The sequence below is a fragment of the Lepidothrix coronata genome, unplaced genomic scaffold (assembly GCF_001604755.1).
Source record: "Lepidothrix coronata isolate B3197 unplaced genomic scaffold, Lepidothrix_coronata-1.0 Scaffold116, whole genome shotgun sequence".
In the NCBI taxonomy this organism is placed as follows: Eukaryota; Metazoa; Chordata; class Aves; order Passeriformes; family Pipridae; genus Lepidothrix; species Lepidothrix coronata.
In genome coordinates, this window is record NW_016690296.1 from 2,720,975 (window position 1) to 2,746,766 (window position 25,792).

A 25,792-nucleotide genomic window follows, 5' to 3' on the forward strand; every position below is an offset into this window, starting at 1 on the left:
GAAATCTTAAAACCTATAAATCAACTGTCACAGTAGAGGATCTGGATATATAAACAATTATTTTAGTTAACAGTTTATGATAAATAAGGAAAATAACACTGTGATTAGACTTTAATGCAAGAATATTGAATATCCTCAAATAGCCTTCTCCTGGTTAGAGGAGAAAAAGGGGAAAAGAGAGATCTTAACTTGCTGTTTTCATTATTTCTTTTTTCCAATTCCCTGTCCCCTCCCTACTGCAAACCTTTCCCTCATCCCATTTTTTTGAACATTTAAGGTTTATGAAGAAGCTGGCTCAGATTTTCATCAAGTTGCCTATTTCAAGACAAGGATTGGATTAAGAAATGCTCTAAGAGAAGAAATCAGTGGCTCATCAGACAGAGAAGCTGTGCTCATTACTCTGAACAGGCCAATTGTCTTTGCTCAGCCTGTGGCCTTTGATAGAGGTATTGAAGAGACAATTGCTACAGATTTGTCCTCATACTAAAGAAGATTTTCTTTTTCTTGATTATTCAAAACTCGTATTTTATGTTAAGTCAAAGTGTTAAGTAGCTGAGAAGTTTGGGAGATCTACTCTATGCCAACAGGTTGATAATTCCAAACATTAAAAATTCTACTTGCTGAGGTGATTAGTTTGCAGATGGTTTGGAGGTAGTTGTAAATCTTCACAAAGGAATAATGCTTAAAGCAACAGCACTTTCTGTATTTCAGTTTCAATGGTAAATCATCAGATTTATCCATCTTGTCCTTTGCAGCACGAGCCTGATCACTGCATCCTGAATGAGTGTCTGTCCATTGTTATACATCCACTATCTTAAAGTAATGGAGAAGCTGAAAAAAAATTTAAAACCCCCACAACTTTACTGGTCAATGTGCGTTATTTTTTTTCTATGTGTTGATTTCAATGAAACATTTCTTGTTTCCTCCTCAAGCTGTGCTGTTTTGGCTGAACTACAAGGCTGCTTATGACAACTGGAATGAACAGAGAATGGCTTTACATAAAGATATTCACATGGCCACAAAAGAAGTAGTAGATATGTTGCCTGGAATCCAACAAACCTCTGCACAGGCTTTTGGGACCCTGTTCCTTCAGCTGACTGTCAATGACTTAGGAATTTGCCTGCCCATCACAAACACTCCTCAGGTAAGCAAAATTGACCTATCAGAAGTCTGTTAAAATATCTATTTCTATGTGGTACATGGCTTTTATGTCCATAAATGTAATTTTTCTTCACACCAATACAATAGACATAGACTGATAAGTGGACTAGTGGCATGGCTTGTAATTCTTCTTGTTTATAGAAGAATTAGCTTATGTGTGTTTCAATTGGTTTAATTGTTTTCAATTTGGGGTAATGTCATGGATTCTTGTTTATACTATATATGAGCTGAGCACTTTGGAAAGTCCTTGAAAATGTTTCAGTGGAATATATTTCTTGAATGCTGCCATCACAAATTCCAATGAATCCTTTCTTTTTCATATGATTATAGATAAAGAAACTCTGAAAACTTGGCTTTAACATGATGTTTTGACTCCTTTGTTTGATTGTTTAATTAAAACAAGGAAATAGAGTGTGAATAACTATTTTATATATATATATCTGTTTTTCAAACAGTTTTATTTAGGAACTCAGACTGGGTTAGAAAAGATATTTAAAATGCAGTCATTGACAACAATTGTGTTATTGTAGTACATGGTAAGTCTAATATGTTACACTGGATTGTGTATTATTTAGTGTGCAGTTACCTTTAATATAATTTCTCTATTAAAGTAATGGCTACACAGTGCATTGTGCAGTGTGTTAATGCAAATTGTTCTGTAAGGGAACATTGAACTGGGAATATTCTTAATGGGGAATAATTCCAGAACAGAAATGAATCATTTTAATGACGTAGAGGGAAATGGTCACAATACATAGAAATGTGAAGGAGTAAAGAGACCAAGAACCTGGAAGTCACAATGACATAGCATTTTGATTGTGAATGTTCTATCTGGCAACTGTGGACAAAGCCAATGGCTCTTTATGCTCTTATGTGTTACAAATGATAGTAAATTATGTGAAATATGTTCTGTCTTATTAATGGATCTTCATATACAAGGATGGAAAAGAATGAGTCAACCTGTGTATTTAAGACTGTATGTAATTGTAGATATCAAAACAAGCACAAAACAAATCACATAAAAATTAAAGCTACTTTTTGTCATTGTTAATCAGCTCATGTGTGACTCTTCATGGAGAAAAGAATGGATCCTGTGTTCTGTGGTCATGGGCCTTATGGAGATAGAAACAGGGGATCAGGTTTCCAGTATGGAAAGATAAATGTCATTTAATACATGTGCAGTATCCCTTTGACATGGCACTGACCAGTGAATTCTCCCTGTGGTTTTCTTTTCCAGTCTAACCACACCGCAGATCTTGACACTGGCTCTGCTTTAGTCCTGACTATTGAGAGCACGTTAATCACTGCCTGCTCCTCAGAGTCTTTAGTTAGCAAAGGGCATTTTAAAAACTTCTGTATCCGCTTTGCTGATGGCTTTGAGACAAGTTGGGACGACTGGAAACCAGAAATAAGAGGAGATCTCGTCATGAATGCATGTAAGTGGGTGTGATTTCATACTGGACAGTACTATTTCAGATACAAATCCACTTTTACCCTTCCCTTTGACTTTAAAAACTTCTGAACTTTCCCAAAAAAACTTAAAGAAAAGGCTTTCTGAAAGCAAAATAATATGGATCTAACAACTTGTATTCCTTTGTTTTCCTTTATTAATAAACTTTGTTGCTTTATATCTCATTGTAATAATTTAAGTTCTGTCTGGGTGACTTTGGAAGAGTTGGATGTGTTGCTTTTATATAATTTCATAAGATCCCACTAAGTTTTTAATAGTTTAATACAGATTATTATAGATTTTTATACATATCTGTCTTTCATTACAGTGAAAATTCTAGAATTTTTATGCAGTATGAAGTTGATATAAACTTGGATGTTACCAAGTAGATTCACTTCACTAAATAAGAAAAGTCATTCAGTGGGAATTCAAACTAAATCTCCAATCCAACACCATTCATGCTTTAATTATAGAGGGCAAGAAACTGAGGGTGGGATTTGGAAGGGCTGGTCTAAAACTACTTTTACTGCCTCCCTAACCAGTGTTTCTGCTTTGTATCCTTCATGTAGGTGTTGTGCCAGACGGTACCTATGAGGTATGTTCTAGGACAACAGGACAAGCTGCAGCAGGTAATATGCCTTTTTTAATAAATCAAGTCCTACATAAATAAAACATTCATAAAATATGAAGTTTGAGTCCTTTAACTGTGTTTTAATTTAATTGGTGGTTTGGGTTTTTTTTTATTTTGTTTTGTTTTGCTTAGTGTCTTGTTTTTCCGGTAAAATCCTCAATGTTTTCATCTGTGTGACATTTCCAAGCTGTTGTAGGTTTTGAGTCACATCAGCAACACTGGCTTCAGATTTTTACCTGCAGGAAAAGACACAGTGTAGATGTGATTGTTCCTTGGTGGGAGAAAAATCAGCAATAGTTGCAATAACAGTAATGTTGTCCTATTGCTTCCTGTCCTAGAGACTGCTAAATCTTCCAGTCCTTCTAGTGCTGAGACTTTGCACCCTGAGCTCCCATTCCTCCCTCACCTCTCCCAGAGAAGGCCTCTATTTTTCCCAAACTCCCTCTCTTCCCAGTCTGAGTAGTTTGGACATTCTCCAGAGGCCTCAAAAATAGCTGGAAATCTCTATATTGGTCACCATACCTGCTGCTTCTTTCTTTATCTCTTTGCCCAATCTGCAGTGTCTCCTGCCCCTGTAGTTTTGCTCCTTGTCCCCCACTTGCTTTTTTTGTGCTGAGGGGAAAAAAAAAAAATGAAACACGTGCTCCAAAAATTAAAAAATTACCTCACATGGAGTTGTGAATGATGACAAACAAGCTGAATCCATTTAGAAAGGAAACCAGTATCTTTTGTAGTTCTGCTTAAAGCAAGTTCTGTATTTTGATGCTGAAAGGTGGCCCTTGTTAGAAAAATCCTGGGAAGACAGGATATTCAGCAGGCACATTACACATAAAAAATCTTCCTGCATCTTTGTTCAAGACGTGAATAAATAGGTCAGCATTTGTACATGCAGAAAGGTATCTTTTATGTTTCCTGCTGTTGGAAATTCTGTTTTGGAATAGTAATTTGGCTGCAATAAGTTGGAGGTGGTCTCTCCTTGTCATCAGCTTGGCTGAAGGGAATGTATTTTCATTAGTTCTGCCTGTGTATATGTTTCACTTGCTAAAGGAAGACTAACTTCAGAGCTGGGAAGTATTTCCAGCAAGTGTTTTACTTGTGGAATATGTTTTTCTCAGAACAGGCAGAAAAGACAGTTCTTTGTAACTGACAAACACTGTCTTAGCTAATTAATACATAATTCAGTATGAGGGACTTTTTAAAAGAGGAAAAAGTGGTTAATTTTTTTTATTCTTTTCCCCCCCCCCCAGAAAGTAGTAGTGCTGGAACCTGGACACTGAATGTGCTGTGGAAGATGTGTGGTATTGATGTCCACATGGATCCAAACATTGGGAAAAGACTGAACGCTTTGGGCAACACCCTCACGACATTGACAGGAGAGGAGGATATTGATGACATTGCTGACCTCAACTCTGTAAACATAGCTGACCTTTCAGACGAGGATGAGGTTGACACTATGTCTCCCACCATACATGCAGTAAGTGAATCAACCAAAATAAGTGCCACTAATTGGAAAAGGTGTGATGAAGTCTTCAGTCAAACGGAGAGATCTTAGTCTTGCCCCGAGTCTGGCGTGTTACTCCTTGTGGCTCATTTAAGTCTTGTTGCAAATCAAAAATGTGTGTCTGTGTTCTCTTACTCCTTATTTCAAAGGCAAGAAATCACAGATCATGTTTCTACTGATGTTCTGTGGAAACACTGATCTGGATTTGAAAATACGGAGACACAGCACATAACTTCAGGTGCCTGAATTGTAAAAGTTGTGGCTGGATATAGGTTTTCTTCACAGGGGAGTAAATTACTGACATGAGCAAATTAAAAAAAAAATCTGTTTTGGTACTTGTACACAGTATGCTGCTGATCTTGCCTTTTGGTTTCACAACAAAACGTTTAATCAGATATTCCTTAATGTGTATCTTACGTGTCTCTTGCCTGCCAGCAGTGAAAACATCATCCCAGAGCACTAATGTTCCTGTTTGTTGTTTAGAAATCAGGTGGAGGAGTTTCCTTGTATGGAGAGGCACCCAAGCTAACATTTGGGCAGCGGATTGTAAATCACCTGCTGGGCTTGAGCCCCCCAAACCACCGATACTCTGTTCCTGTAGAATATCTTTTGGGGTCAGCGAAGCGGGATTTTCTCCAGTCTAGCAGATCACATATGAAAGCAGGCAGGTCCTGCTCGTGGGGACATGTATGTAGTAGCTACAGTGTGTCTTAACTGAATGATGGGCTTTGGATCACTGGAAAAAAATCCAATCCAATCCTTTTGAGATGAAGCTGATTCTTTTGCATGCACTGGTCCAAATTTCGAGGTGTGAAATTCACTTTGCCAATTGTTAAATCGTACTCATGGCCCATTTTTGATGAAGGTGTTAATTAGACATTTATTTTAAACAGGAGATTGTGGATCACCGACGGCAGGGACCTTCCAGTATCCAGACTGGAGAACAGCGAGGAAGGAAATTCATGAAACGTTTGGTGGATATTAGAGAACTCAATGAGCAAGCTAAAGTTATTGATGACTTAAAGTAAGTTGGTTTTTGCTTCTTGGACATGCTGTTTTAATCTCCTCTGCTATAATTGAGAAAGCCCTGAAGAAAAAAATATTTTAAAGGTCCCAGATTTCACCTGAACTTCTGTGAATGTTATTAATAGTTTTCCACAGGCATGGTTTGTTGGGCTTGGGGTTTATTTCCCCTTTCCCCCAGACAGAGTTATTATATATGGATCTGTCTGGGATGAGAATACAGAGCTTGGTCATTACATGTTAAATATTGAAGAGGAGACATGTTTTACTGCTTGTACTTGTAATGAAATTGCTGTCACCATTCAAAGGGCAGTTGTATCTCAACTTTGTATTTTAGATTAAACATTTATTCTAATACTACTGCAGCTCTATTTGACACTGGTCATAAGTAACTGCTGAAATAAATGAGAAAATTGGATAAGTCTCAGGGCAAGCATTGTTACAACACAGATTTTTAAATGGCTGGTAAGATAACTCAACCATGATTTATGTCCAGAAAATTAGGGGCAAGTGAAGGAACTATAAATCAAGAAATCCAGCGCTATCAGCAGCTGGAGTCGGTGGCTGTGAACGATATCCGCCGGGATGTTCGGAAAAAGCTCCGTAGATCCAGCATGAGGGTGAGCAGGATTAATTAACTTTAAAAATATTGTAGCCCTTGTGTTGAATGTTTCTTTTTCTGCATGTTGATTAAAGCAAGGAAAATGTTAGTAATGGAAAAGGAAGTTTAAAAGCATCAAATAGTTCAGCACCATCTTTACCTGTAGGAGGGGCAAGGAAAGGTTTTTCTCCCTTATAATAATAATGATAGGAAAATAGATATTTCACAGATGGTATAATGTAAATGGGCTATTGGAACACTCACAAGAAATAGAAAATATGCATTTGAAGATGTCATTTAGACATTCTCTTAACATATTAACAAATAATTCCTTGCTGAACCGATGAATCCAGCTATTTAGGGGACTATTTTTAGCTATTAGGGGACAAACCCACCTTTTTACTTTACTGGCACAGCTGTATAAGATAATATTTTAGCTTTCCAGAGTTCTTCTCTTTGTTCTCAGTTGTTGCATTTAAATGTTATTTCTGTTTTAGGCTGCCTCCTTGAAAGACAAGTGGGGTCTCAGCTACAAACCCAGCTATAGCCGGTCTAAGAGTATTTCAGCATCAGGAAGGCCACCTCTGAAGAGAATGGACAGAGCAAGGTGAGCTGCTGAGAATTTGGGATCTGTGATAGCAACAGCAGCATAGGGAACAGAGGAAACATTGGACTTCAGCTCTAAGAGTCCTTTTACTGTAGGCAGCAGCTGTAATTGGTGGAACTGGATAGGAGAGGTCATTTTGGAAGGCAGGCATGTTGTAAAAAGAGTTTTTTCTCCATTTTTTGAAACCTCTGAGAAGATTCCACTTCTACAACAACTTAGGGTTTCCTACAGAATCCTGCTTTCAAGACATGCTGAGGAAGTGTATATAAGCAAAAATGGTAGAGTGTAATAATTCTGATTTCTACACTTGATTTGCAGGCCTTTAAAAGGCCTGTTTTAATGAGAAGAAGGAAGGGAGATGCTTTTTTGTGTGTGAATGATCATTTTCACTTCATCTCTTCACCTGTGTAACCAGCATTGGTTTTGTTTCATCATTTAATGGCTGCTGAGCCAACTGTAGTTGTATAATGACATCTCCTAGTAAAGTATTTATTGCCTCTGCAGATCTAGCTGAAGCAGTCAAAATTTGGAATTAAAAGTTGCATTATTAAGTATCAAATGTAAAAAGATTTGAAAATTAAAAAGGTGGAGAGGTGTGCTAGAGTTCTTTGGACTTATGAGAATAGAACTTTCTATAACAGAAATTTGCTTCGAATTGGAATACCTCTGCAGCAGTATTTCACATACTTTAAGTGCTTCAATTAAAATTTTATACTTTGTTCCATAACAAAATTGTAAGTGTTATTTGTGTTGTTAAATGCTTGGATGACCCTAAAATCCTGTAGTAAAACCCAACAAGCTGTTTTGGTTTGGTTTTGCTTCCAGCTCTCGACTCGGAGACAGTGAAGACCTCCCAGATATCCGTGTAGATGCTGCATCTCCTGGGCCAAGAGTGACCTTCAACATCCAAGATTCTGTAAGAATTACTTTATATGCCATATAATTATGTTCCCTGTGCCAGTTGGTCACAAGTTCCTGAGACAGGAATATCTAAGGAAACCCGAGTTGCCTGAATGGTTTTGTGTGTGTGTGTTTCCATTAGTGTGTGCCTCAAATTATGGATGTGTTTTTGGAAGATAGACTTGTTTTGTGACAAGACAGATGTATTTTAGTTTCTTAACTTACAAATTAATTGAATCAGGAGAGTTTTGGAAATGGGTATTAGTTCGCTGTGGCCTTCTGACTGTTTAAAATGGATTGTTGAATTGTTGATTTTCTTTTTTTGTTGCTATGTTTTCTCATTTTTAAAATGTTGTTTTGCATGGCGGAGTTTATTGTAATTGTTTTAATTTATGTATTTTTTTTCATTTCCAATTAAGTTGAATCAAACAGCTTTGGGGATTGCACAACAATCCAGCTGTCCAGGGGAAGGGTATTTTCAGGTATTTCCGAGAAGAAACAAGTATTCTTTGCCAGAGAACTAATTTATCTCACAGGGAGCTGCTTTTCAATATTTCATCTCTTTTGCACTCAGCTAAACAGAATGTATCTCAAATTATTTAAGTATGTAAAGTAAGCAGAGGAGCTTACTTTACATATGAGATGAACACCAATCAAAGTGCTTCTCCACCCTTATGTAGACATAAAACTGTTTGTAAAATGAATTACTTGGATTTTGCTTGGACACTGATCAAGGCTGATGTAAAGTGACCTAAGTCAAGCCTTGAAATGTGCTTTAGAAGAGGATTTTAGTGTGTGTGCCTTCATCTGTTACGTTGTGTTCCAAGTTTGCAGCAATCAACACCAGTACAAAGTAATTACCAGGTGGGAGGACATCATCTCACACATTTATTTCTGTTGAAATCCCTATATTTAATGCAGAATAAGATACTTTCAAATAATAGGGAGTAGGGAATGTGCCAAAACTTAATACCCTGAGAACAGATGGTAGAATTTTTTAACTGCTTTCCAAAACAGTTTTTTTGTTCAAGGGAAATAGTAAAGATTTTTTTTTTCCTTTTTAACCAAGCAAACTCCAAACACAAAACAGACCAACGAAGGCAAAACCAAGCCAAAAAAAAAGTAAAAAAAAAAAACCAAACTGAAGAGACAGTAATGTACTTTTTCTCCCTTCTAACTCACCTCATGGTCCTAGGAAATAAATTCCTGTTTCTGAGAGAGAGGTAGAAATGGAAGCTGGAAATGTGCTTTGCACATTTAAATATATTCACATATAAAAGCTCTCCTACCTGTTGTTATGTATAAGCCCAGTTTGCTTAGTTTTTTTCGACATAGCAAAATGCTGTGAAACACTTAGAAGCATCAAATGCTGAATATTCAAAAAAATATATCTTTCTGACAGTATGAGGACAGTTCTTCAGCAGAGCTCTAATTAGCATTTGCAGACAATGACTGTTGTAGCTCTATAGTAACATTGTGTAGGTAGTGCTGGTGTTTAACACTTACAGATACTTTTCACTGGCATTTTAAGAATTTAATGTTGGAAAATTGCTTGTGTGGTGCTTTTGGCGTGTTTTATGTGAGAGACAGGAGGCTCCTTTTGGGAATTTGGCCTGAGCGTGCCCGGGAGCGCAGCCCAGAGCTGCAGAGTGGTGCCGTACATTCTGTGTAGCATCCTGCATTCCCACCTCACTAACACTCTGGGATGCATCACCCCTCTGCAAGTCATGATGATTTTGGCTGTCTTTTGTTCTTTTCTGTCAAATATTTGTTAAATTAAATGTTTCCATTCCTTCTGATCCTGTGAATTGATAAGAGCATGATACGTCTTCAGCTGCCAGATCAATCACTGGGCAATGGCAAACGTCTCCCCACCAAGCTTTCATTGCTTTCTTTTTCATAATCTGTCTGGCAATTCCTTTACCTGCTCTCTCCTTACTATGAGGAACTTGAAAGTGAGAGTTTCTCATAGCACTCTTGCTTCTTTATTTCCAGATCTATCTACTGTGTTCTAAATGGAAATCTTATCTGTGAAAATTTAATATCTTTTTGTCTTTCTATAATCAGTTTCCAGAGGAGACAGAAATGGACCTTTTGTCTGTAACTATTGATGGTCCCTCCCATTACTCATCTACTAGTGAAGGCTCATGCTCGGTATTTGCTTCACCCAAAACTCCAGTAGGCTTCTCACCCGGCATTCCCTTCCAGCCTGAAGAAGGACGCCGGGATGACAGCTTGTCATCCAGCAGTGAGGACTCTGACAAGGAGGATGACCATGAAAGAGAGAGGACATACTTTTATAAGAAACCACCGTAAGTAACAGCCCTAAGGAAGAACACAGAAGTGAAGAAAATACTTGAGTGTACTTTCAAACTTGAAATATTGCATTTAAAGCTACAAAATCTGCTGCTGCTGAAATACCGAATTTTGCCTTCAGCGTGTATGTGGAAGTCAGGGGAGGTTGTGTTGAGCAGAGGTGACTGTGTGGGAAGGAGGAATTCTGATTGGAAAAGGAGGCAACTGCTAGAATTTTTTGAGCGCTGGAACAGAATAAAAAAATTTAGGAAGTTCTTTTTTGAGGCACAGAACAGGTTTTATTGGGACCAAATGACAGATTAGTCAAATACAGCATAACTTTCAGTTTTATCCAGTGATTATACCTCCACAAAGTGCATGCATCAATGCAAATATTTACAAATATGCAAATTACTGGGTATATTTTTGTTTCGTTTTTTGATTGAGAATTCAAGAAAGGCTGTTTTTTGTAACACCCTAAATATTAACAAATGTAACGTGTTAACGGAAGATATGGGTCAGCGTGTTGCTGCTTTATCAGATAAGGCCTTTTCCAGAAAGTTTTTGAAAGCTGATACACTGAGTGTGGGCTCAGTTCAAGAAGGCCTCCTGCCAGCTGTGCAGGTAGATGTGATGCTCATGTTCTGATCCTGTGCAGGGGCACCTCTCGCAAGAAAACCACGGGCTTTGCTGCGGTCCAGCAGCTCTTCACCGAGCGCTGGCCAACAACACCCACCAACAGGAGCGTGACTGGCACAACCACGGAGAGAAACATCGACTTTGAACTTGACATCAGGGTGGAAATCGATTGTGGGAAGTGTGTGCTGCACCCGACAATGCTCCAGCAAGAGCACGATGACATCAGTTTACGGAGGTAGGGAATGTGTTAGTTGCCTTATGGAGGAACAGGGCGTAAGTACTTTATTCTGCTTTAGCTGTTGAGTTCCTCTGATATTTCCATCATTTAAATTATAGCCACCTGTATGATAATTAATGACACCTAATCACTGACCTGTTTGCAAAACATAGAAATATGCATTAGTTTATTACCATCACTTTATTTGTAGTATTTATCACCTCATAGCAGCACCGTAAGTTGCAATTGTTCTGCCTGTGTACAGCATGGGAAATTCCTTTAATAACATGAGGATATTTCTTTTAGGAGCTATGATCGGAGTTCCAGAAGTTTGGATCAAGAGTCTCCTTCCAAAAAGAAGAAATTTCAAACTAATTATGCATCTACTACTCACTTACTCGCTGGCAAGAAAGTGCCATCATCTCTACAGACAAAATCGAGTGATGTGGAAACAACAGTGTTTTATATTCCAGGGGTGGATGTAAAGGTAAAAGGAGGGTGTAACTCAGCCCAGAAGCAATGGCAATGTTTTCTCTCAAACACCATCAAACTGTACACTCCCTTGTTTATTCAGTCACTGTTTCTAGATCTTAGTAAGAAAGGGTCTCAACAGAAATGTTCTTGTATTTTGTGATTTGAAATCCTGTGGAGTAAAAACAGGAAAAGTCAGTCACTGCTGCATGGAAACTTCATGCAGTTCAAATAGAGCATAAATCAAATGCTCTTCACTTGAAATAGCTTGACTTTTAGTCTCTTGATATGGAAAGACTGTGTGTCCATTTTCCAGGATTCCAAGCTGTCCTCAGGGATAACAGTTACACCTCATGTCCTGCCTGTTGCTTTTAGTCAAATTTAGGAAGAATTAAACATTCTCTACAGCTTCTGTTATGTAATGTATTTTCACTGATAATGTATTACGTACAAAGAAGAGGTGTGAACTCTTGAAATATCTTATTATTGTTTTTTTTTTAATGCAGATTTCTGTATGCCTGTGTTTAGTAGTGGAACAGTTCCACCATGCAGTAAAACAGAAAGAAAGCTGTGTGCACAGGAACAAATAGGTGGTGGCACAGGATGCATGAGACACAACAGAGCAGAGAAGCAAGCTTTAGACATTGCTTCTAAATAATTACTTTACCCTGTTCTCTGTGTTTCAGTTAATTTTTTTTTCTAGAGTTTGTTAACTGATTTTTTTTGTTTTGTACTAAATTTTCAGATATTAATATTTGTAGGACATGAATTGGAATGTGGATGTATCTTACAATGGTATTTGTGTAAATAATGAGAACAAATAAATTTTGAAGGGAAGGAGTGACACCAAATGGCTGTATAGAAGTTGAGTTCTTTGTGTGAAGTAAATTGATCTTTCTTTGCTTTCCAGCTGCACTACAACTCTAAGACCCTAAAGACTGAATCGCCAAACACTTCCCGAGGATCCTCTTTGCCAAGAACTCTTTCCAAAGAGTCCAAGCTGTATGGTATGAAAGACACTGCCACATCTCCTCCTTTATCTAGCACTATCCACAGCAAGACTAACACCTTACTTCCTCCCCAACCCCCACCCATCCCATCAGGTACTTATAGACAAACTTTCCGAATCTGTCATGGATGTATATCTTTCCTTGGTGTAATCTACTGGCTTTGGATCCGGCTGCACGTTACCTGATGCTCTGTGTTTATCAAGCCTTAACTTTGGCTGCAGAAAGCTGATCCCAGAAACAATAATGCAGTTCATAAAGCTGCATTTTTAGACTTTGTTTGCCAAAGCAGTCTCAGTAATGTTTCTGCCATAATCACCGTATCCCCGTGATGGCCTGTCACTGCCTTCTCCCTGTTCTCATTTAACAAAACAATGATGCTGGAAAGCAAATTTTAAACATCTGTAAACTCTTGCAGGCCCTTATATAACCATGATTTGGAGGAACTTGAGTTGTAAAACTGAAAAGTTCTGTTTTATCTTCAGTGATTCCTGTTCTCAAGCAGGAGCGTGTCGTTACATCGTGTCAGATCTAGAGCTATGTAGATTGCACCTCCAATTTCTGAGACATTCACTTCTCTCTCCTTCAGCATTTTGGATATGGCTTGAAATACAAAGCTGAAAATTTGTCAGAATTCGATGAGCAGGCAAAATTAATAACTGAAAGGTGGTGCGTTGGGGTTTTGTCTTATAAAATCACCAGAATTGCTGGGAGAGAACAGTGAAATGGGGACACCTTCCTCAGTTCTCCATGCTGTTAAACCATTAGCTCTTACTCCTCTAAGTGGCCATCTTCTTTATGATTACCAGATGTTGTGTAATGGTTTATACTACTACTCTTCAATTTTGTTCTCTACTTTCCTATCTTCTTTCTAATCTCTGCCTTTGAATTTTTACCGTATCATGTCCAGTTACTGAGTCTTGCTGGTTTTATGGCTGTAAGCTCTTCATTTAGTGGGGAGCTTACAGGAATTGCACTTGTAGGATAATATAAATGACTCCCTAGGGATTGGATTGTAATTACTTTATTTCTTTATGCAATGTATTTCTATAAGTATTTATTAGTTCGGAATTGTTTTGAAACACATTTATTGTTGCTTATACTACTTTTATTAAATAGTGCTTTTCCTCTGGAAACCATTTCTCTGGAATGGAAACCACCTTGTCTTACTGTCTTTGGTTTCCAGTAAAAGCACTAGACAGAATAGTTTGCATAGAATGAAAATTCAGTGCTTGCTTTTTAACAAATAAAAGGATTTTTAAGCTCCATTTCAGTAGTTTTGGATTAGTAGTTTGGATATTTTTCTTGGAGAATTTAAAATCCATATCTCCATTTATATCTATTGATCCTAATAGCTGTATTTCATAGAGACAGTAGTGGAGCTGGTACTAATATCTTCTCTGCATATTTATATTTTGGTGAGCATGGATTCAAGCCTCTTCCACAGATTTACAAGACAGTAACCTTTTTATTAGTTTATACTCTGTCTAGTTCCAGAGTATAAACTTTTATAAAAGTTTAAAAGTTATAAAAATTATAAAATACGAACTATTTAATACTTTTATAGTATAAGCCTTTAAAAATGCTGGTTTAGAATCTTTAGTTATTCTTTGCATAAATATAGTAGAGTTGCCATTTACAGTTTTGGTTTTTGATGTATTTTTCTCTGTTTAAACTGACATTCTTTCCAGACTTGTGCATTTAGTTTTCCTAATTCCACTTTGATTTCCAGTCAGCTGTGGTTACTTTGCATTGGGTATTTGGAGAGGATTTGTGTGTATCAGCTTTCAGTGCTAGTTTTTAAAAAGTGAGGTGGTGACAATGACATCAGAGTGTTTGGTCAAGAACATGAGCAATGGAATTACTACAATTGAGGATTACAGGCTAACAGTTCTTTTTGCACAGCTTTCTTAGTGAAAACTTAATAACTTAATTTTTTCTAACTGATCTGATTTATGTCTCTTCGGGTGATAAAGAAAATTAGAGGGAACAGCTGATAGTTATCAAGTTTCTTGTAATGTTTATTAGTTGTTGTTCAGTCGTATTAAATAAGACAAATTTATCTTTTAAATGTTGCAGCCAAAGGGAAAGGAAGTGGTGGAGTGAAAACTGCTAAACTCTATGCGTGGGTTGCACTCCAGTCCCTGCCAGAGGAGATGGTGATCAGCCCCTGCCTACTGGATTTCCTAGAGAAAGCTCTGGAAACCATTCCCATTACACCCATTGAAAGGAATTACACAGGTAAGTTGAGCATTTGTGGTCTCCTACTTTATGCTTTTTTTTATCTCTTGGTGGCACTGAGCTGCTTTTCCCTTTAGATTCCACTTTCTAATGACTTCTTGTGCTTGTTAAAAGCTGTCAGTTCACAGGACGAAGACATGGGACAATTTGATATACAAGATCCCTTAGAAGAGTCCACAACATCATTAGTATCATCCTCAACATCAGCATATTCGTCCTTCCCTGTGGATGTGGTGGTTTATGTACGAGTTCAGGTGAGGTTCTAACTCAACATTAAGGCTGGTAACTTTAGTCACAGCTTTTAAAATAATCTATGCTTCTAAGTTTGCTTTTTAAAAAATAAAATACATTTTCAAGTGTCCTTTCTGAGATATTAATGTATAGTGTGATGATAAAATAGGAGTTTTGACATATTTTAGTCCCTTGGAGACCAAAGAAATGAGCTATTTTGAAAAGTAATGAAAGCTCTGAGTACTTTTTGTCATCACTTTGTCCTTGTGTTTTGCACTTTTTTTGAAAGTATCTTTCATAGCTACTCTTTCTATCCTTTGTTTATAGGTACCATTGCAAACCAAAATTAATAATTTCAGATTTTCTCAGTTTATGTGGAAAATGTAGGAATATACAGTTAGGATCTACGGGGCATCGTCCATACTGCTTAATATTTGATGTGTCCAGAATTTTTGTATGTGTAAGAGAGAAAAGTGCTACTGTGAAGTGATTCAGAGCACTTGAGCTTGATCTGAACGTTGCTATTTTTCCACTTTGCTCAAACAGCACTTTTTCTTGGCATGAACTTGATTATGTTGCCAAATTGAAGAACCTATTCTAACACTTTTTTTTTTTTTGCCTGTGAAAATTAGCCACAACAATCTGTACCCTCTCTCAGCTTTTAGCTGGAAACTCATTTGGCCAAGAGTGTTGGCCCTGGTGAAATTAATGTATCTATATCAAGTTGTATGCGATTACCTTACTAATTCTAAAGCCAGTCTGAAAAGGCTGTAATATGCTCAGATTTAAAAATCAATCCACAGCATGTTATAATCCAAGTTTGAGATGTTTTCAGTATTTCACATTTGTTCAATGAATGCTTTATTTTCTTGCTGTGTTTCAGCCCTCTCAAATCAAGTTCAGTTGCTTGCCAGTATCAAGAGTTGAATGTATGCTGAAGTTGCCTTCCCTGGATCTCGTTTTCTCTTCAAACCGAGGAGAACTGGAAACCTTAGGCACAACATACCCCTCAGAAAGTGTGTCCATTGGTGGCAGTACTTCACAGAGTGGCTCAAAGAACTCAGTTAGCAAATCTGGAGCACCAGGTAATATGTGTAGGAATGTTGATTCTCTGCTATGGCTCACATCAATACCCAGAATATTTCATCTACATTGCTGCTAAAGGGCATAATTTGAAGTGTACTTGGTCTGTTTAATATTGCTGCTAACATTAAGTATTATTTCACATTTGAAAACGCTTTCGAAGTCTAATTTTTTGCCAAAAAATATTGACTTCAGGTTCCTCACCTGGCCTGGGCAGCCCTCTTGGCAGGACACGGCACAGCAGCAGTCAGTCAGACCTGACGACTTCCAGCAGCAGCTCTTCAGGCCTGAGCTTTACCGCCTGCATGTCCGACTTCTCCCTTTACGTCTTCCATCCCTATGGAGCTGGAAAACAAAAGTCAGCTGTTACCGTGCTAACCCCCGGATCAGGAGCCTTAGGTACATAGCACGGTGGTGTTTGCTTCAACGAACCTTGTTCAACATTGGCATGCTTTTCTGAGATGGAGATGGCAAAAGCTCACGGGAGATTAAATTTTTTTCCTTCCTGCTTCTAGGAAACGTGGATGAGGAACCCACTTCGGTCACCGGCCGCAAGGATTCTTTGAGCATTAACCTCGAGTTCGTGAAAGTCAGCCTGTCACGGATAAGGCGCTCAGGAGGTTCCTCCTTTTTTGAGAGTCAGTCTGCGAGCAAAGCTACCAGCAAGATAGATACCACACTGATAAACATATCTGGTAAATGCTGCTTCCATTTTCATCCCATCTATCCAGCTAATTAGGGAACCGCTGTTCCACTGATGGACTTCACCCCGGGCAGCTTTTGTAGCTGTTTGTTGAGAGCCATCTACTTGCAGTTGTGTAGTAAAATCTTTGCTCTTTATGAGTGAGGTGGGGATTGATATATTAAATGTAATCGTGCATGGAGTATCTGTTTGCCAGGTGTGCCTTTTTAGCCTCCTGATCCATTTAATGTAACTAAATGGACTGGCTCAAACACATCCCTGACATCAGTCCATCCCACTTAATGTGACCCTTGCTACCTGGTGCCTATGAAACTGCAGTGCAAGCTAGATTCCTGAATACTAAAGGAAGTAAAAATGGGGTTTAAAGACTTATTTACTCATTTTCTGCCCCTGACTTACTGGGCAAACAGCTGAATGGTTGTGATTAATCTGCCACTGAAGCCCTCACGTGAGGAGTCTGAGGCACATCCAAAAGAAGTAGGACTTGACATCATTTATGTTCTTAGGTTCCTTTTTGCATTTATGAAATATATTTGTATCTAATATTGGATTTGGAGAAATGGCAAAACCTCAGGAAAACTATTTTTGCATTACAGCAGAGACAACTGCTGGGTGAAGAAGAATTTTGACTATATTGAATGCCTTTTAATTACACTTGGTTACCAAAACCTGTTACTACAGAGAATTTACAACTGCCTGTATATGCTTTTTGTTTTTCAGCTGTCTGTGATATAGGATCTGCTTCTTTCAAATACGACATGCGCCGACTCAGTGAGATTCTGGCCTTTCCCAGGGCTTGGTACAGGAGAAGCATTGCTAGACGGCTTTTCCTTGGGGATCAAACAATAAATCTGCCAAGTAAGAGACTGCTTATCATGAAAAAACTTCTTGTGCAATGCGTTATTTATAAGCATTTATTACCTGTGTCTTATCATGTGTGTGACTAGATATAATTGTATCATAAATGGCTCCATGCACAGTCACTCGAAGAAGTTTAATAGAAAATCCTAGAAGGAAGAATTTAAAAATTTATAAAGTAGGTCATTGAATAATTTAAAGAGAATATTCCAAGGCCAGGTTGGATGGGGCCCTGAGCAACCTAATCTAGTGGATGGCATCCCTGCCTCTGGCAGGCTTGGAACTAGATGATATTTAAGGTCCCTTCCAACCCAAACCATTCTCTGATTCTATAATATATTAATGAAGACAGTAGAAAACCTTTAGTTACATTAAGCTAAATATATTTTAACACTCTCCAAATGCTTCTAATTATATGGGAGGGTATAGTCAGTCAAAAATGAAATAGTTGTTCTGCATTTGACGTGCTGCTTTTCCTCCAGCAGCATCGGGTCCTGGAACACCAGATTCCATTGAAGGAGTCAGCCAGCATCTTTCTCCTGAATCCTCACGGAAAGCCTACTGCAGGACATGGGAGCAGCCCTGCCAGTCTGCTTCCTTTACTCACATGGCACAGTCACCTAATGTTTTTAGTGAACACAGTGCAAGCAGCAGTATGTCACCCGGGACAGCATCTCACAGCCTAAAGTCTCCAGCTGTTACAAGGTCCAGGAGTGTGTCTGACTCCTCAGTGCCTCAGAGAGGTGAGTAGGCAATGATTTCTTTAGGTTTTTTGAAGTATTTCTATCAGTTGTATGAAAAAAATTGTCACCACTGCTTTGTAAAAAGCAGTCAGAAAATATTCTTTTCCACAGTGCCTGGGAGTGGAGAGTCAATGGCTTAGAGAGAGGAAAATGCCTGAAATGAATGAATTAAAGTGTACTGTGTTAGCTTACTTTCTATAAAATTGCATATTGGTATCTGTGAAGTGAATCAACATCTGTGACAACTAAAGCAACACATATTGCAAATCCTCTAGTTTTCATTTATCCTTACTCATAGTTTTGTTGTGCTCTTTAAATATGGTGTTTGTCAGTCCTTTTGTGATCTTCACTATGGATATATTCTGCCAGATTTTCCTAGCATGTGGAATAATGTAAATTTTTGTCTACTTTTTTGTTTTTGTTTAGATGCTCTCTCAAAAACATCAACTCCATTTAATAAGTCAAATAAAGCTGGAAGCCAGCAAGGAACACCATGGGAAACGCTGGTTGTTTTTGCTATGAACCTAAAACAATTAAATGTTCAAATGAATATGAGCAACGTAATGGGCAATACTACGTAAGTATAAAACAAGATCAGGCATGTTTTAACAGATGGGGTTGTTTGGGGGGGGCAAAGGAACATCTTCCCCACAGACTGTTAACAGCCTGTTATCTTTAGCTTTAAAATCCTAACTTTTTCAGTTCGGAACTGTTAATCCTCTCATGAATACTGTCGATGCTTAATCCTAAACCACATTATTTACTGGTTTCCAGTAAATAATATTTTGTCTCTCTTTTGACAGCCTGGATAACTGTTGTCTATTTTCACCTCTGTTCCAGGTGGACCACCAGTGGTTTGAAAAGTCAGGGTCGTCTATCTGTGGGAAGTAGCCGAGATCGGGAAATTAGCATGTCTGTGGGTTTGGGAAGATCCCAGCTGGACTCCAGAGGGGGAGTGGTTGGAGGTACCATAGATGTTAATACCCTGGAGATGGTGGGTAAGTTGGAAAGCTGCCTGGTATTAGCGTATGCTCCAGCCAATAAAGGTGAAAAACTTAAAGAATATACACAGTTCCTTACTTTGTGAACCTGCTAGTATGGAAAAATCATGGATTCTTACTTGTGCATTCTGACTATGGAACACACTTTGAATGGAAGGGTTAACCTTCTGATCAGGGCTAAGTCAGTCTCAGGGTTGCAGTAAAATTACGCTATCTAGTTGTGCAACCCTTCAGCTGTCTGGACAGATGGCAGCTCAAGGATTTGACGGCAGCTCAAGGATTTGACAGCAGTTCAGCTCCTCCTAGAGCTTCACAAGTGCTTATGGTCAGGTAAATGCCAAACTGGCTTTGGAAAGGGGCTGGGTGTTCTGGTGCTGTACCAGAGTCATGGCCTTCCCATGCATCTAGAAAAAAAACAGTGCTTTCTCAGTCCCCTCTGTATCCTCTGGATGGCATAAAGGTGTTATCATTGGAAAAACTGATTTCCTTACCTCTAATACTGCATTTCTATATTGCTTTGCTTCTATTTCAGCTCATATTTCTGAGCATCCAAACCAGCAGCCCAATCATAAAATTCAAATTACAATGGGTTCTACTGAAGCACGTGTTGACTATATGGGATCCAGTATCCTAATGGGAATCTTCAGTAATGCTGATCTTAAACTGCAGGATGAGTGGAAAATTAATCTGTATAATACTCTGGATTCAAGCATGACTGATAAAAGGTAATAATGTCTCCTATGTTTAAAATGTGTAATGCTTGATAAGGTCAAATGACTTCTGTCCAGTTCTATTTTTGGGGTTGGTTTGTAGTTTGTTGGGTTGCCAGTAGGAAACAGATTAACTGCTAATGTTCTTGCTATTTTCAATATCTAGTGAGATCTTTGTCCATGGGGACTTGAAATGGGATATCTTCCAAGTGATGATTTCAAGATCGACAACACCAGACCTAATAAAAATAGGGATGAAACTCCAGGAGTTCTTCACACAGCAGTTTGATACAAGCAAGCGAGCTCTGTCCACCTGGGGACCTGTTCCTTATCTCCCTCCCAAGACAATGGCCAACAACTTGGAGAGAAGTTCACAAGAGCAATGTAAGTGGCACGAAAAAATGACATAATTTCCCATTAGGATGTTTTAATTGCAAAAATTCCTCTGAGCAACAGTGTCAATGAAACAGATAAGAAAATATCACTCATAATGCCATGTTTTACTAAAAATATAATTATGGCAGCAGTCTTTTCTGCATCTTTCCTGAAGTTTGTTGTTCCTGTTTACTTTCCAGTGTTGGATGCAGCCCATCATCGCCATTGGCCAGGAGTTCTGAAAGTGGTATCTGGGTGCCATATATCCTTGTTTCAGATGCCACTGCCAGAAGATGGAATGCAATTTGGAGGATCCATGAGTTTGCATGGAAACCACATGACACTGGCTTGTTTTCATGGGCCTAATTTCCGCTCAAAATCATGGGCCTTATTTCACCTTGAAGAACCAAATATTGCATTTTGGACAGAAGCCCAGAAAGTTTTGGAAGATGGTAATTTAAACCCTTTCCTCACTTCTCTAAATTCCTTTAAATGAGTTTTTAAAATTTTTTGATATATAAGAAGAAATCAAAGAAAAAATTATTTTCTTTAAGTCTGAATCAAGATTATTTCCCACAAATATACCACTTACCTAAAAAAAATATCTTTTCTCTCCATCTTTAGCACAATTTACTTTATCTGCGGAATAATGCAAAGTACCTTATCAAATATATTGGATATGTCCCTGATAATATGCCTACAAAGTGAATTGTCTGACATGTTAATTGCTTGTGTGTGTTTATGTAGTCCTTTCTCTCTGTATGATGAATTTTGATGGTCTTATTGCTTGTATTTGTCTTAAGAAGTTTTACTGTCTGTAGCTACTGAGGATGTAATTATTCTGTTGTTTGCAAGCTTTATACCAGTTTTTATTCCACTGGCATACTAATTATTTCTGTTAAATACCTGTACAAGGAGAGGGAGAGAAAATCCTGCTACCCTCACCAAGCTGCTTTTCCTTTTTTTTTTTTAATCTCTCACCCCGTGCTGCCCACTCCTTCAATCAAGGTACTAGTGAACACTCCACATACATCGTGCAAACCTTGGACTTCCATTTGGGCCACAACACAATGGTCACCAAACCCTGTGGAGCCCTCGAAAGCCCCATGGCCACAATCACAAAGATAACACGGCGCCGCCACGAAAATCCACCCCATGGAGTTGCCAGTGTGAAAGAGTGGTTCAATTATGTTACAGCCACAAGGAATGAAGGTTAGAGTCATGTTCATTAAGTCTGGGGATTGATCTGCTGGGAGATGTTTCTGCTTAAAAGCTGCTAAACTTGAAGTGGGCTACAGGGAGAATGGAAGTTTTTTCTTCCTGAGGACCTTATGGTTGGAATGAAGCAGTGGAATATGCTGAAATTCCTCTTTCACTATATGCAAAAAAAGTGTTTTTCACATTCAGTTGTGATCTTGTAATGTAAGGATGTATTTTCACTATACATAAAGGTTTTATGGATTAAGTTGAAGTAGGAATATATTTTAGCCTTCCATCACCGCTTACAGCTAACACTTAAATTATTCATCTGCCTAAAGCTTTTCAACCTTGAGCTGTTTCTAGGCCTTAAAACATTTTGAATCATGTCTTTAAATCATTGTTAGTTGGAAAATAAAACCTTCAAGCAGTTAAAATAAATCTGAAAATACAGCTGTTGATTTCAGTCACAAAGTGTAGAGTCACTAGTTGACATTAATAGAACTTCTGTGAAATATATATGGCATATAGTGAGAAATGAACAGATGATAATTTCTTGGAAAAGTGTTTTTAAATGATCGATATACTATTCTAATACTTATTCCTTTAGAAAGACCCAGCAGGAGGTAGTGGTTGAAGTTCACAAACGGAGGGCCTGTCTATTAGATGTTTTTGTGTAGCTCTGTGAAGGATTTAAGTTTATAAACAACAACATTTGGTTGTTTGATCTTTTCTAGCCATGCTTTTGGGAGCAGGCTCAAAGATACAATCTTCTTAATAATTATACAATTTTACAAGTGACCTTTCTTAACTTTTTTGCCTTGTCACAATTAAACATTTCCCATTGTTCCTGCAGAGTTGAACCTGCTTCGGAATGTTGATGCCAACAACCCAGAGAGCAGCACAACAGTGAAGAGCTCCAGCTTGCTAAGTGGCTTCAGAGGTGGCTCCAGTTACAACCATGAAACTGAAACCATCTTTGCATTGCCAAGGATGCAGCTGGATTTTAAATCTATCCATGTTCAAGAGCCCCAAGAGCCTTCGTTACAAGGTGCAGTAAACATAATTTGTTTTTCTTGGACTAAAACTATTTCTCACTAATGAGGAGTTAAATACAAGGGTAACGTGCTGGTAAAGAGAAGAGGATTTAATCTTAGAATTACTGTAGATCTGCAAGAAAGGGTAAAATTTCATGCGGAGGGACATTTCATTTTATGTTTCTACATAAAACGTAGAGGGAATTCTGTTGAGAGAATGAAGATCTAGTCCAGAGACCAGTGACTATAGACTAAAAGTTAGTGAGAGAATTGATATGAACATTTGAGCTAGATTGGCTAGATTGTGCCTAGGGGGCTGGTTTTCTTATATTTATTAAAATCTTAGAGAAGAGGAGGGCCATTCTCAGAAAGGGAATACGAGATAGGAGCCTAAATTTTATGCTCTTGTTTTCAAAATGGTATCTTCAGACTTCAGATCTTTAAATGATTTGTATTCAAATTCTATGTACTTTTGCATATACCGTATGTGCTTGTAAGTGTATTAATACTATTTCTATCTGACTGTAGATACAAGTGTTAAACCAAAGGTGGAATGCAGTGTAGTAACTGAATTTACAGACCACATCTGTGTAACTATGGATGCTGAACTGATCATGTTTCTGCATGACTTGGTGTCTGCTTATCTAAAAGAAAAAGAAAAAGGTGAGTTGTTGTTTTAGGAGGTAACACTTCTCTGACAATCTGCAGTTGTCAGATTATTTGACAGTAAATATAGTCTGTCATAATCTTGCTCCTATTTTGACACCTGGTGTTTAGTTTAACTTTCTCTTTGGTATAGACAAACTGTAAACTGTTTTAGGAAGCTTTATTTTTTTTATTGTAATCCTTTCACCAGCGGAGTCCTTTGAAGACATGCATTTTTCTGACCTCAGAATGCTTTATTTTTATACATGAATATGTTCAGTTGCAGCATTAAAATTTGGTGTGTTCATTCTTAAATAATATGTGGTCTGCACCAGAGATTCTGTAAAAGTAAAACACAAAGTGGTTCTCTTTTTGTTGAGATTTGTGCCTCTGTTTTATTTCAATTCAAAGAGAATTCAGCTGAGCTGCTTGAGACTGACTAGTGTGGGGTTTTTCCTATCTCCACTTTGCAGCAATTTTTCCTCCTCGCATTTTGGCTGCTCGACCAGGGCAGAAGAACTCAGTTGGTGTTCTGGAGGACAGCTCCACTGACAAGGAGGCAGAGGAAAGCATTACTTACACTACAGTCGACTGGAGAGAATTCATGTGCAATACTTGGCATTTGGAACCCACACTCAGGTAATAAGCTGCTTTATCTGCAGTCTCTTTGGCTATGCATGAACTTCTAGATTAGAATTTATGCAGATTAAGGATATTGTTGAAGGCTCTTCAAAAATAGGATACAGGAAACCTAAACTCATTAATTTCACTCTGTCCTACAATAGCCCATTCACTTTCAGCCATGCAGTTTTTCATCCTGAAGTTTTCCATTTTTAGCATTCCAGTTTTAGTTTTTAAACACCTTAAAATAGAAAAAGGATAATATACTCGTTGCTATATGGCACTTTAAACTTAGCACAAAAGAATAGTGTGAATGGCAGCAACTCACTACTCTCTGTATATAATCACTGAAACTGACTTTTCTCTGTGTGGGTTTTGTTTGGGTTTTTTTAACCTTTTCTGGAGCACCTGAGTGTTCATTCACATATAAAAACAACACATCAGGCCAAACAAATCTTGACAATTGGCATTTTGTGTTAGCAGTGGTAATAAATCAATTTAAACATGATCTGCAGGCAGCCCAGTCTGGTTTTTCACCTCTTTGAACATTCTCTTCCTTCAAGAGGATATTCCATTGATCATCTTGAGCTTATCTATATAAATCAAGTTTGAAACAATGCTTGTTGGATTTAATTTGGTAGTAAGTAACAGTGGGGAAAATTGATTTTTGTTTATACAAATGCCTTTTGCTATATTTATATATTTGAGATTGACTCTTCTATTTATTTGGGTTTTTTTAGATTAATATCCTGGACCGGGAGAAAAATTGATCCTGTTGGTGTTGACTACATCCTCCAAAAGCTAGGCTTTCACCATGCAAGGACTACTATCCCTAAATGGCTGCAGCGTGGTGTCATGGATCCTTTGGACAAAGTTTTGTCAGTCCTTATAAAGAAACTTGGTACTGCATTACAGGATGAAAAGGAAAAGAAAGGAAAAGACAAAGAAGAATATTAAAAATACAATGTGACAACCGTAACTCCGTTTGATTTTATCAAAGTGTTTTATTATATTTTAAGAACTTAAATATGGTTTAAAGAGAAACCTAACAGCTTTTTGCTACTCTATTTAAAACTTACATTGTGAGTAACTGTTTACTGTGGTACTTGATACCATTCTGTATTTGAAGTTATTGCATGATGATGATGACCAATGTAAATTCTGTGAAGGAATAGCTGGAACACTGTAAATCTGCTCCTCAGCATCCGTTTTATTATGTGCAATATGATCCTGCATCTTTACAATACTTGCAGATTAACTGTGAATTTTCTTAAAAGTTTTATTTGCCATAACACAAACCCCTTGTTGATGTGACCAGTAATTGATTTGTCAATGTAGACTGGTGTAAATTATATATATATATATATACATATATATATAACTTATGAAACTGTGATTGCCTTAGTGCTAAAAATCATGAAGTTTATTACACTTGTAATAAAATTTAACTACTGTACAGGACTTTATTTTTTTTTTTCAGTGAAGAAAGGTGAACAACAAGAAGAAAGTGTTTTAAGTGTAACTGCACAGAGTGTGATTTAAGTGAGGTAAATCTCAATCCTGGCCATGTGCCAGGAGCTTTCTTGGAAAGCAGCCAGGAAGTGTGGCCCCAACCATAAAAAAACCCTCGGATTTGTTTACCCCATGTGCAACAAGCCAATAATTACACACTCAACAGAGACACTGATTATTTATTTCAGAAGTGCGCAAGCCTGGGTGCTCGGTGGTATTCCATAAATCAATCATGCCAACTTTTTACTATTTATACATCTTATCAAACAAAAGAATTAGTGTTCATTGGCTACAAGTTACATAGTTCTCTTATTAATTAGTACTCTGTCTTC

At 37.8% G+C, this 25,792-nt stretch overlaps 1 protein-coding gene across 11 annotated transcripts in view; it reads left to right on the forward strand.

Annotated features, from left to right (window-relative positions):
- The window catches only part of KIAA1109 (KIAA1109 ortholog), a 91,805-nt gene extending 66,396 nt beyond the window's left edge, over window positions 1-25,409 (forward strand). For 3 of the 11 annotated variants that reach the window (XM_017825130.1, XM_017825133.1, XM_017825132.1), the window contains 32 exons: window positions 278-446; window positions 933-1,144; window positions 2,399-2,597; window positions 3,181-3,240; window positions 4,490-4,716; window positions 5,227-5,430; window positions 5,637-5,767; window positions 6,263-6,386; window positions 6,865-6,974; window positions 7,800-7,890; window positions 8,294-8,356; window positions 9,942-10,186; window positions 10,828-11,043; window positions 11,332-11,512; window positions 12,407-12,599; window positions 14,583-14,744; window positions 14,859-14,998; window positions 15,859-16,060; window positions 16,254-16,457; window positions 16,574-16,753; window positions 17,482-17,619; window positions 18,102-18,362; window positions 18,789-18,939; window positions 19,203-19,360; window positions 19,896-20,088; window positions 20,240-20,457; window positions 20,649-20,900; window positions 21,457-21,660; window positions 22,502-22,696; window positions 23,211-23,345; window positions 23,801-23,966; window positions 24,689-25,409. In XM_017825130.1, the coding sequence (XP_017680619.1) occupies window positions 278-446; window positions 933-1,144; window positions 2,399-2,597; window positions 3,181-3,240; window positions 4,490-4,716; window positions 5,227-5,430; window positions 5,637-5,767; window positions 6,263-6,386; window positions 6,865-6,974; window positions 7,800-7,890; window positions 8,294-8,356; window positions 9,942-10,186; window positions 10,828-11,043; window positions 11,332-11,512; window positions 12,407-12,599; window positions 14,583-14,744; window positions 14,859-14,998; window positions 15,859-16,060; window positions 16,254-16,457; window positions 16,574-16,753; window positions 17,482-17,619; window positions 18,102-18,362; window positions 18,789-18,939; window positions 19,203-19,360; window positions 19,896-20,088; window positions 20,240-20,457; window positions 20,649-20,900; window positions 21,457-21,660; window positions 22,502-22,696; window positions 23,211-23,345; window positions 23,801-23,966; window positions 24,689-24,905 (5,601 nt within the window). In that variant the 3' untranslated portion in view covers window positions 24,906-25,409. The remainder of the gene's footprint in view (window positions 1-277; window positions 447-932; window positions 1,145-2,398; window positions 2,598-3,180; window positions 3,241-4,489; window positions 4,717-5,226; window positions 5,431-5,636; window positions 5,768-6,262; window positions 6,387-6,864; window positions 6,975-7,799; window positions 7,891-8,293; window positions 8,357-9,941; window positions 10,187-10,827; window positions 11,044-11,331; window positions 11,513-12,406; window positions 12,600-14,582; window positions 14,745-14,858; window positions 14,999-15,858; window positions 16,061-16,253; window positions 16,458-16,573; window positions 16,754-17,481; window positions 17,620-18,101; window positions 18,363-18,788; window positions 18,940-19,202; window positions 19,361-19,895; window positions 20,089-20,239; window positions 20,458-20,648; window positions 20,901-21,456; window positions 21,661-22,501; window positions 22,697-23,210; window positions 23,346-23,800; window positions 23,967-24,688) is intronic. The other 8 variants (XM_017825135.1, XM_017825136.1, XM_017825131.1 and 5 more) reach the window with 8 other exon arrangements.
- Window positions 25,410-25,792: the final 383 nt, after the last annotated feature.